The sequence below is a fragment of the Betta splendens genome, chromosome 7 (assembly GCF_900634795.4).
Source record: "Betta splendens chromosome 7, fBetSpl5.4, whole genome shotgun sequence".
Lineage (NCBI taxonomy): Eukaryota > Metazoa > Chordata > Actinopteri > Anabantiformes > Osphronemidae > Betta > Betta splendens.
Window position 1 is genome coordinate 14464279 of NC_040887.2, and position 13417 is coordinate 14477695.

The following is a 13417-nucleotide window of genomic DNA, read 5'->3' on the forward strand; positions in this document are numbered from 1 at the left end:
TGGATTTAAAGTTACTCGGTTTTACAGTGATTGTGAACTTACTGTAAAAACTTTAGCCCATCGGTGATGAACATTTCATGATCTTTTACAATAACTAACATCATCTGATGATAAAAAGAGGGTGAGGGAGAGGAGGATCCAAGGGAGTGACAGGCAGGAGGGGCGAGGAGGAGATGGATAAATCAGCTTTACAACTTTTCTGCTTTTGATGATGGAGACACTGGAGGAGCCTGGACTCTGCTTCCCACAGCTCTTCAACGCCTCCTGCCGAAAGCATACAACACCTCGCTCTGAGACACTGTTCATTTATATTCTGCTTTCCTGCATGTCTGTGCTCACTGTGACTCTCAACCTGCTGGTCATCATCTCTATCTCACACTTCAGGCACAGAGAAATGTTTATTAATATGTTGTTGTTGTTTGAGTAATCTTTATTACATTAGTTTCTTCTGATCATTGTCTCCTGGTTGTTTTTTTAACATCCGCTTCTACTTTACAATATCAAGTATTTGTTCTTTCCCTCCAGGCAGCTCCACACTCCCACCAATACCATCCTCCTCTCTCTGGGTGTCTCGGACCTCCTTGTGGGCCTCATCGTGATGCCCTTTCAGATCCTATTAACAGAACCTTGTTGGTTCCTGGGTGACTTGGTTTGTGTTGTGTTTTTCTTTTTTGGCTTTATCACTGTTCCTGCCTCAGTAGTAAACATGGTGCTGATCTCAGTCGATCGCTACATGGCCATCTGTGACCCTCTACATCACCCCACAAAAATCACTCAAAGGCGAGTTCAAGTCTGTGTGGTCCTGTGTTGGGTTTATTGTGCTTTCTACAGCTTTGTGATTCTATATGACAACCTGAAGCAACCAGGCAGATTTAACTCATGCTATGGAGAATGTGTGATTAACATAATCGGTGCGCTTCACATTGTGATAAGCTTCATCATCCCCATCTCATCCATCATCGTGCTGTATATGAGGGTGTTTGTGGTGGCTGTGTCTCAGGCTCGTTCCATGCGCTCCCACGTTGCAGCTGTAAAACTGCAGCGTTCACTGACTGTGACTGTTCAGAGGTCAGAGCTGAAAGCAGCCAGGACTCTGGGTATCGTTGTTGCTGTGTTTCTCATGTGCTACTGTCCATATTTTTGTGTTTCCCTCTCTGGCTATAACATCACAATGGCTTCTTCAACTAACACGTTTATGAATATTTTACTGTTGCTCAACTCTTGTTTTAACCCTGTGATTTATGCCTTCTTTTATCCCTGGTTCAGAAAAGCTATAAAAGTCATTGTTACATTTGAGATACTGCAGCCTCGCTCCTGTCAAACCAACATTCTGTAGAAAAACTGTAGAGTGATTTTGTCAGTCTTCTGATTTGGAAGATGTGTTGCAAAAGAAATTAAGAATTGGTATTTGTAGTATATTTGTGGTATATATTAATGCTTAAACATGTCCAGTTCTGGTTAGGTGTGAAGCAGTTCAGGTAGACATCATGCCCCAGTCCATTGGTCTCTGTTGATTTCAGACTACACAAAGCCTAATGTCATTTTCGTATGTCATCTGTTGTACAAATATACTGTAATAAAGAAGTCACAATTACAGTAACTTTATTTAGGTGTGTTATGAGGGTTTAAATATGAATTGCCTCAGTGGGTGTTGACGCAAGCTGAGGCCTGCACAAGTTAATACCACACAATAAAAATAAGACCCGATCCCTTCTTGTCACCTGCAGTAAGTTACTATAAGTTTAATAAACATCTGTTACTCTCATAGCAATACAGATATTCATCACTAGAGATGTTTGATTACCGTTTTACACTCATCTACATTTGCAGGACATGTAATACAGTATATCCTCCTGAGAACCAAGTAAAAAAAAGTATCTTTCAATTTAACTTTTGTGTGATTTCCTGCATCTTTGGAGTTAAAACAACAGCTTACAATTCAGAATTTGCCCACTGTAATGGTTATCACAACGAATTTACTGTAAAATAACGATGATACTTGGAAAAGGCTGAAAGGAAAACTAATCGCTAATAATCGCTATTAATTGTCTAGTGCAACTTTCCAAATTAAATTGATCATAAAGTCTCAAAAGTCTAGATGCCTGTTTATCACAACTTAAATCTGTTAAATAAGCTAATCTTGATAATCATTATCATCCTCTGGACCTTGCTTTTGTTCATTTATTTAAGCCTTAGCGATGGTACTCGAGGAAGCGATCTCTTTTCTTTGTTAGAGAAACATTTTGCCTTGCAACCTTGCTTTTGGCACCTCTCCTCATGGTTGCTGTCTACCATCTCTGGCTTGTGCCTGGCCCCATATTTTCTTGATGATGCTTCTGGTTGTGCAATCCTCTTTTTGAGGGGTGGCTCATACTCTTGTTCACTCTCCTCACTGTCATCTACCCTTTTATCAGTGTTCTCAGGTTCTAGGTAATTCAGCAGATCATTTGCCAGATGTTGAAGTCCAGGAACTGTTTAATGTTTTTTTTTGAACAGTTAAGCACTTTCCTGTCGGATTTGTACAGGATCCAGAAATTTGTGATGGTAACATCGGATAAAAGAGCAATCACATGCATAGTCCATTTCTTGGTTCTGTTTGCCATGCGATAGAAACTCAGCATGCAGTCACAGAGGTCCACACCCCCCATGTTGTCAATGTATTTCCCAATGACCGCAGGTCTTCTTGCCTTGACCTGGACTTTGTCTTTGTTTGACCATCTAGTACAGACATCTTCAGGATCTTTGCCATGTTCAATAGAAGCCATCAGCACTGGCTTGTTTTCATTCCATTTTATATAATGGTATGACCACATTATGAGATACACCTGTACAGTTTCAATATTTCACTTCAATACAAAAGCTCTTCCATTACTGTATATGCCTGTAAAAACTGAATGCCAGTGTGCTGCTTCGTGGTTGGGAGGACATGCTCTCTGGTGCAGTCATCTTGAACCTTCTTATTCAGCCTTCTTCACTCTCCAACTTACCAACAGCTCTCATGTTCTCCTCCTGAGCCCAGAAAAGAAAACCCTTTATACCTTTATACATTTTATATTATAATTTGATCTACTCTACACCGAAGATGCAGATGGTGCAATGGAATGTCACAATTTATCTGAACTTTAAGAAATAATCTTGGCAATTATAATTTTTGCCAAAACCATAACCCATGCTGCATGCGCAACCTTTCACAAGACAGAAATTACAAGGTGTAGATGAGGAAGACAGCAGAAAGACAGAGGGAGGATGAAAAGAGAGAGTAAACTCCTTTAAAACAGAGTGACGCTGTGAGGGCTCAGCTCCTCTTCTCCTCCTCTGTGATGATGGAGGCTGAACTCTGCTTCCCAGAGCTCTTTAACACCTCCTGCAAGAAGCACCTGCGTCCTCACTCTGAGGCGGTGCTCATTCACACTCTACTGTCCTGCATCTCTTTACTCACTGCGTCTCTCAACCTACTGGTCATCGTCTCCATCTCCCATTTCAGGCACAAACTCATGTCTTACTTTTGACAGGATTTTGTTAAAGCAGTGATGTTTAATAACTGAAACAGTTTTAACTAACCGAAAATGCTAATTTGTTTAGTAAATCTACTTTACAGTTGATGATGCTTTTTGTAATTTTCACAGTGATGCTGTTTTCTCCCTCCAGGCAGCTCCACACTCCCACCAACCTCCTCCTCCTCTCTCTGGCTGTCTCTGATTTCCTCGTTGGTCTCATTGTGATGCCGTTTCAGATCCTCTTAACAGAACCCTGTTGGCTGCTAGGTGACCTGATGTGTGCTCTGTATTACTTCTTAGCCTTTATCAATATCAGTGCATCAATATTAAACATGGTGCTGATATCCGTGGACCGTTATGTGGCCATCTGTGACCCGCTGCATTACTCCACAAAAATCTCTCAAAGGCGGGTTCAAATCTGTGTTGTTCTGTGTTGGCTTTACTCTGTTTTCTACAGCTTTGTGAGTTTATATGAAAACTTTAAACAACCGGGCAGGTTTAACTCCTGCTATGGACAATGTGTGATTATTATAGTTGGAGCTGTTGACCTGGTTTTAGGGTTTGTCCTTCCCATCTCATCCATCATCATCCTGTATGTGAGGGTGTTTGTGGTGGCTGTGTCTCAGGCTCGTTCCATGCGCTCCCACGTTGTAGCTGTTAAACTGCAGCGTTCACTGACTGTGACTGTTCAGAGGTCAGAGCTGAAAGCAGCCAGGACTCTGGGTATCGTTGTTGCTGTGTTTCTCATATGTTACTGTCCTTTTTATTGTGCTTCTCTAACTGGCTACAACCTTCTGATTAGTGACACATTAGTGAATTTTCTGTTATTGTCCAACTCCTGCTTTAACCCTGTAATGTATTCCTTTTTCTATCCCTGGTTTAGAAAATCTATTAAAGTCATTGTTACTCTTGAGATACTGCAGCCTCGCTCCTGCCAGACCAATGTCCTGTGAAACTGTGGAGCAACTGAAAACAGGAGCCGTGCTGGGAAGGACAAAATGTGTTTGTCTGCTTAAAACGCATGTGGAAGATTTAATCATGTTTTCTTGTCTTTCTTTTTCTGGTAAAGAGAAAGAAACTCTCCCTCTCATTAAATGATGAAATAAATTTTCTAGTATCACAATTGTTCACCATTTCTTGAAATTAAATGTTTCCAAAATTTCTAAAAGTGTATCAGGTGGGACAAAAGACAACAATGATGGATTCTGTACCAGCTCTGCCCTTTGATTATTTATTTAACCATTTTATAGACCTTTCTCGATTTTATTCACTATGTTCTTCTTCACAGGCCATTTTGTGCTTATACTGCAAACTGTCATATGATTTTATATGACACTCCCACCAACCTCCCCCTCCTCTCTCTGGGTGTTCATCTAGACTAGGTTTTCACATTTTCACCGTCACTAAAAAAAGTCTCCCAAAAATAAAAACAGTTTCAGGAACCATTTCCTGTGTATTATTCTTTTTCACTACACAATATCCTGTATCCGAACAAAAACTGGCCAAAACTCAAAATGAATGAATTAAAATTCCATTTGCTCCATGTTTTCAAAGAGCAACAGAAATGAGAAACATGCTATAATGTCGTTTTGTGCACATTCTGTCTGTACTTCTAACTATGTTTAGCTGTTTGTGCTATGTTTTGATGACACATGATGTTTATACTGTATGTCAACATACAGTAAAGACAATGTGAGTATTTTATAGGATTGAATATGTCACTTGTGTCCAATTGTTTGTCACATACAGTAAAGACAGAGTAGCACTCCGATTGACCAGGACAAGGATTTAATCTACAATACTATTGAGTGATCTCTTAAATAATGATAGAACCATAACAATGATTCAAATAGCAGAAATAATCCTAATGTGTTCCTGCTGATAAGGAAAAGGTGAAAAAAATGAAAAAGCGATGATGTGAGGAAGAAGATCTGTGTCCAAGAGACTGAAAGAGGAGGGGTAAAGACAAAGGAATAAATCAACTCTGTAACACGAAACTTTTCTCAGGAAGCTGTGTTCACTTTCTCCTCCTCCTTTTCTCTGATGGAGAAACTGGAGGAAGCTGAATTCTGTTTTCCACAGCTCCTCAACTCCTCCTGTAAGAAGCTCACGCGTCCTTACTCTGAGGCTCTGATCATTTATGTCCTGATGCCATCTTTGTCTCTGATCACTGTGAATCTCAACCTGCTGGTCATCATCTCCATCTCCCACTTCAGGCACTTCCTACAGTAGTATTAATCATATGTTGTTCTACTGAGGTTCATAGAAAAGTGACCTGTCTTTACATTATTGTCACTTAATGCCTTTTAATTATGTTCAGATTTTACCATTAGCATATTTACATTAACATACACAAAGGATTAAAATTTATGTTTTTATATATGTTAAGTTTAGTAATGTGTTTGTTCTCTCCCTCCAGGCAGCTCCACACTCCCACCAACCTCCTCCTCCTCTCTCTGCCTGTGTCTGATTTTCTCATGGGCCTTGTTGTGATGCCGTTTCAGATCCTCTTAACAGAACCCTGCTGGCTCCTTGGTGACCTGATGTGTGTTCTGTATAATTTATGCCTTTCCACTGTTAATTGTGCCTCAGTAACAAACATGGTTCTGATATCAGTTGACCGTTACGTGGCCATCTGTAACCCTTTGCGTTACTCTGCAATATTCACTGAAAGGGCTGTTCAGCTCTGTGTCCTCCTGTCTTGGCTTTGCTGTTTTTTTTATAGTGTTTTGATTTTATACAACAGCCTGAATCAACCAGGCAGGTTTACCTCCTGTTATGGAGAATGTGTGATTAATATAAATGGAGCTGTAGATATTGTGATAAGCTTCATCCTCCCCATCTCAGCCATCATCATCCTGTATGTGAGGGTGTTTGTGGTGGCTGTGTCTCAGGCTCGTTCTATGCGCTCCCACCTTGCAGCTGTTAAACTGCAGCGTTCACTGACTGTGACTGTTCAGAGGTCAGAGCTAAAAGCAGCCAGGACCCTTGGTGTTGTCGTTGCTGTGTTTCTTCTGTGTTACTGTCCAGCTTACTCTGTGTCTCTTTCTGTCCTCAGTGTTGGCTCTTCAGTGAATGTTCTAATGTATTTCCTTGTATTATTGAACTCCTGCCTGAACCCTCTAATCTATGCTTTATTCTACCCCTGGTTTAGAAAATCTGCCAAACTCATTGTTTTACTAGAGATACTAAGGCCTCAGTCCTGTCAGACCAATGTAATGTAAAAAAACAGAAACAAGATGAGCAGAACTTATTTCGGGCAAATGGTTGTTGTATAAATACTCTGGCATTTCACAGTTTGAGGAGACATCTTTTCCATTTTAGGTTAAATATGATTTAAATGTAGTAAGAGGGACGTGATCATGCCTTTAACAGAATGTGGGACTTTGGTCAATGCATGTACTCATGCTGTTCTAGAATAAACCAAGCTAAGGCACCAACAGCACTCTTTGCCATTAGGTTACTGCGATGCTAAACAATGATATATATATATATATATATAACAATTATATTTGATGATCTGTCAAGAAAGGAGACATGTAACTGAAATGCAGGTAAAACAAGCATAAAGCACCAAAAATAAATTGTCTAAATTGTCTAAATTGTCTAAATTGTCTAAATTGTCTAATTGTCTATTGTCTAAATATTTGAATCTGCTAGTTCAAGCCTGATAATATTCATTTAACTAAGACACCACGTCTGCAGTAGAGCTTGTGTTGCATTTAATACAAATTTTATTTCAAACTTAGTGGATGACAGCATGTTTGTCTGTGATTCACACACACACACACACACACACACACACACACACACACACACACACACACACACACACACACACACACACACACACACACACACACACACACACTCCTCTCCAGACAGTTCTCACATCTGCTTGCAGTAGTGTCTGATGACATCATCTTCACCTCTAATGAATCAGTGTGAAATGAATCTAAGGTGTGAAAAAACAAATTCAATCATGACAACAAACATTTGTTGCCACAGTAAGTCACGCTGAGTTCATCCCAGCAAGCGGTTTCTGTTAGCTTAAACCAACTCATAGGCTCAGCGCCACAAATCCTCTGATAGACCAAATGTGTGTCCACTAACCAGGTGCGAAGACAAACTCTGAGCCATCTATTTTGCAAATTTAAGTCACAATTTCACTTTTTCACTTTCTTTGTGTAATGTAGGAGAGAGTAACAGCTATAACTGAGATAATAATTTGATAATACATAAAAAAAAAATTAAAATCTATGCAGCCATGTTTGCTAGCACTTATTTAAATTCTTGTGCAAAAGTACTGTCATCTGTATTGTCAGTGTGTAGTAGTAGTGTAGTGTTTTTAATCTGCAAATACACGTGTAAGGTGTAAATAAACAGTAATTAATTGCTAAGTATTGGCCAGTATTTCACTGTTATGGTACAAAATAACAGCTTTTTGCTGTATTTACTAAAACGGTACTAAACTGTAAATTTCAGCTACATAAAAGCACTGTTAATCTACAGTTAAATAATAGCAACTGTGCTGCCTGTACTTGGCTTTTTTAACAGGACAAAGTCTAAGAGTGTGAACATGTCGCCAGCCTATTGCAGGGCCACGCAAAGACAAACAACCATGCACGCACACACTCACACCTATGGGCAATGGAAAGTAGCCAATCAACCTACAGTAACTGCATTTCTTTGGACCGTGGGAAGAAGCCAGAGAACCCCAGAGAGAACCAACATGAACCCGGGGGGAACATGCAAATGCACACAGAGAGCAAACCCACAACCTCCTTGCTGAAAGGCGACAGCGCTACCCAGTGCACTACCATGCCACCCATTATGTCCTACTGATATGATGTTGGGGGACCTCATGTATATAAACTGACAATGTCATTATTAAGGTCCCACATGCTCAAACAGAGCAACCTTCATCCAGGTTGTAGTGAGTTGAGGCAAAGAGATTTAAAATTTGAGCGCCAAAACCAGGTGCCAGGCTGGGGAACCATACCTAGCTCCCCTGACAAGACGTCCGGACTCCACCCCTGATTGAACCATATAGTGGGACGGGCTTGACTGAAAACGCGGTTATAAAAAGCTGCCATGACCAAAGGCTGGCCGCTTGTGTGGGAAAGACAGGTGGGGGTTGATGAGATGGAGGTGAAAATGGAGAAGTCTCATATGGAGGCAGAAAGAGTTAATGGTGGGCTGGAGGAGGGTGGAAGGCAAGCAGAGGAGTTTAATGCTGTTTCATAACGCATATCCCCAATAATATTAAATATTTATTGTTAGTGCAGAAAAACTAATTTTCTGTTCTTTTGGTGGCTGTTATCTAAAGACAAGAACAGACAGGAGAGACTGCAGTGACAGTAAAGTCTGTGATGAACTATGACTTTGTTTCCTAACAACCCACTTCTGATGGATACGTTCACTGCATCAGAAGTAGTCCTAATCACAGTGATGTCCTCCAGATACTACGTGTATGTACCATGTCACTAATGATAAATACCTGGTGAATGACTGTGCACCCCACTGTTAAAACCTACAGTGGTTTTGGGATGTGTTTTTTCCAGGGTCTGATAAAAAATATAATTAAATCCATCTGTGTGGATATGTATTATTCCAAAATTCATTATCTTTTCTAGAAGCAATATTAACTAGATTTTGCGTTAATCGCACTGACCTTCTTCTTAAAGCATGAATCCAGACAAAGTGCAAGCAACCATAGTTAATCTGGAACAGCCATGTGGAGGCAGGTGTAGTGTCTTCAATTCAATTCAATTCAATTCAATTCAATTCAATTCAATTTTATTTATATAGCGCCAAATCACAACAAAGTTATTTCAAGGCACTTTACAAAGTAAGGTTTAAAACCTCACACAACTAAACCCAACAAATCCCACATACAGCAAGCATTTAATTTGACAGCAACAGTGGAGAGGAAAAACTCCCTCTCTAACGAGGAAGAAACCTCCAGCAGAACCAGACTGGATGTGGGCGGCCATCTGCCTCGACCGGTTGGGGTGAGAGGATAGAGAGATAGAAAAGCAGAGCAACAGCACCAAGCAACAACAAGCAACAACAGAGCACAGGCAGGATGGTAGGACCAGGGACTGGATGCAGGCAGGATGGTTGGATCCGCAGCTGCCCATCACAGACACCAAACTTTGAGTCCAATGATACCTGTGGGTGAGGACAGAGAGGGAGAAAGAGTGGGGGTGGGGGGGAGAGAGGAGAGAAGCACAACTACTGGACAGAAAGAGACAAGGTTAGTTAAACATGGGACAATGATGGGAGGTTATGGGACAGAGGAGGTAGAAGGAAACAGAGGAGCTCAGTGTATAAATTAAGTCCCCCAGCAGTCTATGTCTATTGCAGCTTAACTAAGAGATGGTTCCTGTGACTAACAATAATTGCCAGTGACCTGAACCATCTCTAACTATAAGCTTTATCAAAAAGGAAGGTTTTAAGCCTAATCTTAAAGGTGGAGAGTGTGTCAGCTTCTCGAACCTGAAGAGGGAGCTGGTTCCAGAGGAGAGGAGCTTGGTAGCTAAAAGCTCTGCCCCCTGTTCTACATTTAAACACTCTAGGAACCGTAAGTAGCCCAGCGCTCTGAGAACGAAGTGTTCTGCTGGGAGCATAAGGAACTATAAGGTCTTTAAGATAAGAAGGAGCTTTATCATTGAGTACTTTGTATGTGAGTAGGAGAATTTTAAATTCTATCCTACATTTTACAGGCAGCCAGTGCAGAGAAGCTAATGTAGGAGAAATGTGATCTCTCTTTCTAAGTCCTGTCAGAACTCTGGCTGCAGCATTTTGAATGAGCTGTAGGCTTTTTAAGGAGCTGTTAGGACATCCTATGAGTAAGGAGTTACAGTAGTCCAGCCTAGAGGTAACAAATGCATGGATCAGTTTCTCTGCATCGCTCTGAGAGAGGATGCTTCTGATTTATATTATATTTCTAAGGTGGAAGTAGGCGGTTCTGGAGATTTGTTTAATGTATGATGTAAAAGAGAGATCCTGGTCAAACATGACACCAAGGTTCCTCACAGTAGAATCTGAAGCTAATGTTATGCCATCCAGGGTGGCTATCTGACTTAATAGTGTCTCTCTCAGATTTTTAGGCCCAACAATAAGAATCTCGGTTTTATCTGAGTTTAGTTGAAGGAAGTTTTGGGACATCCAGGATTTGATGTCTTTTAAACAACCCTGAATTTTGACTAGTTGATCTGTTTCATTTGGTTCCAAGGACATGTATAGCTGAGTATCATCTGCGTAAAAATGAAAATTAATAGAATGCTTTCTAATAATCTCACCTAGAGGAGACATGTATAAGCTAAACAGAATTGGACCCAGCACAGAACCCTGTGGAACTCCATAGCTAATCCTTGTGCGTGTGGAGAATTTATCATTAACATGAACAAACTGGAATCTGTTCAACAAATAGGATTTAAACCATCCCAATGCTGTTCCATTAATCCCGATTCTATGTTCTAGTGTCTGTAATAGAATGTGATGATCAATTGTATCAAATGCAGCACTAAGATCTAACAGGACAAGGACAGAAACTAGACCATTGTCCGAAGCTAATAGAAGATCATTAGTGACTCTAACCAGAGCTGTTTCTGTGCTATGATGTTTTCTAAATCCTGACTGAAAATCTTCATACAGGTTATTCCCACTAAGGTGGTCAGATAATTGTTTAGCCACGATTTTTTCCAGAATCTTGGAAATAAAGGGTAAATTTGAAATGGGCCTATAGTTGGCTAGTTGTCCAGGGTCAAGGGTTGGTTTTTTCAATAGAGGTTTGACCACAGCCACCTTAAAAGCCTGTGGTACATAGCCTAGTTGTAAAGATTGGTTGATTTGATTTAATATGGATGAGCTGATTAAAGGTAGAGCTTCTTTGAGTAATCTGGTTGGGATTGGATCTAAAAGACAAGTGGACGACTTGGAAGAGTTAATTATTGAGGTTAACTCCATATGAGTTATGGGGGAGAAGCTGTCTAGGTAAGACAGAGGATTTAATAAATTTAAAGTTGATGGATCTAGACAGTGCTTTCTGTCATTTGGAAGAAGTCGCTGCTGAATGTTTTTTCTAATGATGATAATTTTATTAGTAAAGTAGTTCATAAAGTCATTGCTGCTGAGATTTAAGGGGATAGTAGACTCAATACAGCTATGACTCTTTGTCAGCCTGGCTACAGTGCTGAAAAGAAACCTGGGGTTGTTTTTGTTTTCCTCAATTAGGGAGGAATAATATGTTTTTCTAGCAGCACAAAGTGCTTTTTTATATTTCATTAGACTGTCCTTCCATGCAATGCAGTTTACATTTATTTTGTTGGAACGCCACTGTCTTTCTAGTTGTCTAGTCCTTTGCTTTAGACTGCGGATGTCTGAGTTATACCACTGAGCTAACCTCCTCTGATTCACTGTCTTCTTCTTCAGAGGAGCCACTGTGTCTAACATTGTACGTAGAGAAGCTGCAGCATCATCTACAAGACAGTCAACCTGTTCATAAGGATTAAGGTGACTGTTCTCTGTGTATCTACAAGACATTGAGGCAAAAGATGATGGAATCATCTGCTTGAATCTGGCAACAGCATTGTCAGATAAACATCTGCTATAGTAACATTTCTTTCCAGCTGTTATAGGGTCAGTTGTGCTAAATTCAAAAGTTAATAAGAAATGGTCAGATAACAGAGGGTTTTGGGGAAGAACTATTAAATTATCAATTTCAACTCCATATGTCAGGACAAGATCTAGGGTGTGGTTAAAACGATGAGTGGGTTCATTTACCTGCTGTGTAAAACCAATAGTGTCTATTAAGGAGTTAAAAGCAGTGCTGAGACAGTTGCTGTCAACATCTACATGAATGTTAAAGTCTCCCACTACAATGACTTTATCTGTGCTAAGAACTAAGTCAGATAAGAATTCAGAGAATTCAGTTAAGAACTCTGAATATGGAGCAGGAGGACGGTAAACAATACAAAACACAACTGGTTTCTGAGTTTTAGAGTCTGGGTGAGAAAGGCTCAGAGTGAGGCTCTCAAATGAGTTATAACTATGTTTAGGTTTAGGAGTAATTAATAAATCTGATTTATAAACTGCTGCTACTCCTCCACCTCTACCTGTACTTCTTGGAACATGATAGTTGATGTGACTCATTGGAGTCGACTCATTTAAAGTAACATATTCATCCTGCTGCAGCCAGGTTTCAGTGAGACAGAACAGATCTATGTGATGGTCACTTATCAAGTCATTTATTAAAAAGGATTTAGATGAGAGAGATCTGATATTTAATAAACCACACTTTATTAGCTTACTATTACTTTGTTCCGTAAGAGGAACTGTTTTGATGTTTATTAAATTCTGGTAAGTCACTCCTCTTTGATTTGTTTGTGACTTGTATAGTTTAGGTGGTCGAGAAGCAGACACAGTCTCTATGCGATAACTAAGAGTGGGTCGCGGCTGTAGAGAACATGCAGAGAGGCGTGTAAGACTGCGACTCTGCGTCCTGGGCTCCACTCTGAGTTGTCAAGCAGTGGGGGGACTAAGCAACATGGCCATGTTACTAGAGAGCAGAGAGGCTCCGTTCAACGTGGGATGGACGCCGTCTCTTCTAATCAGCCCAGGTTTTCCCCAAAAAGTGCTCCAATTAGCCACAAAGCCCACATCGTTTGCAGGACACCACCTAGACAACCAACGGTGGAGCGATGACAGCCGGCTATACATGTCATCGCTAGTCACATTGGGGAGGGGACCAGAGAAAACTACGGAGTCCGACATTGTTTTGGCGAACGAACACACCGACTCAATGTTAGTTTTAGTGACTTCCGATTGGCGTAACCGGGCGTCATTAGCTCCTGCGTGTATTACGATCTTAGCGTACTTACGTTTATCCTTAGACAGGAGCTTAAGATAAGACT

The 13417-nt window shown here is 40.5% G+C and overlaps 3 protein-coding genes across 3 annotated transcripts; all 3 read left to right on the top strand.

The window, feature by feature from the left end:
• The first annotated feature begins 211 nt into the window (after positions 1-211).
• Positions 212-1336, top strand: LOC114858714 (trace amine-associated receptor 13c-like). The gene is made up of 2 exons (XM_029156221.2): positions 212-384; positions 526-1336. The coding sequence occupies exons 1-2, from the start codon at positions 212-214 to the stop codon at positions 1334-1336; spliced, it is 984 nt and encodes a 327-aa protein (XP_029012054.2).
• Positions 1337-3320: 1984 nt separating this feature from the next.
• LOC114859236 (trace amine-associated receptor 1-like) lies at positions 3321-4451 on the top strand. Its single transcript, XM_029157229.2, has 2 exons — positions 3321-3484; positions 3649-4451. The coding sequence occupies exons 1-2, from the start codon at positions 3321-3323 to the stop codon at positions 4448-4450; spliced, it is 966 nt and encodes a 321-aa protein (XP_029013062.2). The 3' UTR covers position 4451.
• A 1089-nt stretch (positions 4452-5540) lies between these two features.
• On the top strand, positions 5541-6953 carry LOC114858730 (trace amine-associated receptor 13c-like). Its single transcript, XM_029156236.3, has 2 exons — positions 5541-5713; positions 5917-6953. Exons 1-2 carry the CDS (start codon positions 5541-5543, stop codon positions 6719-6721), a joined length of 978 nt encoding a protein of 325 aa, XP_029012069.1. The 3' UTR covers positions 6722-6953.
• The last annotated feature ends 6464 nt before the right edge of the window (positions 6954-13417 follow it).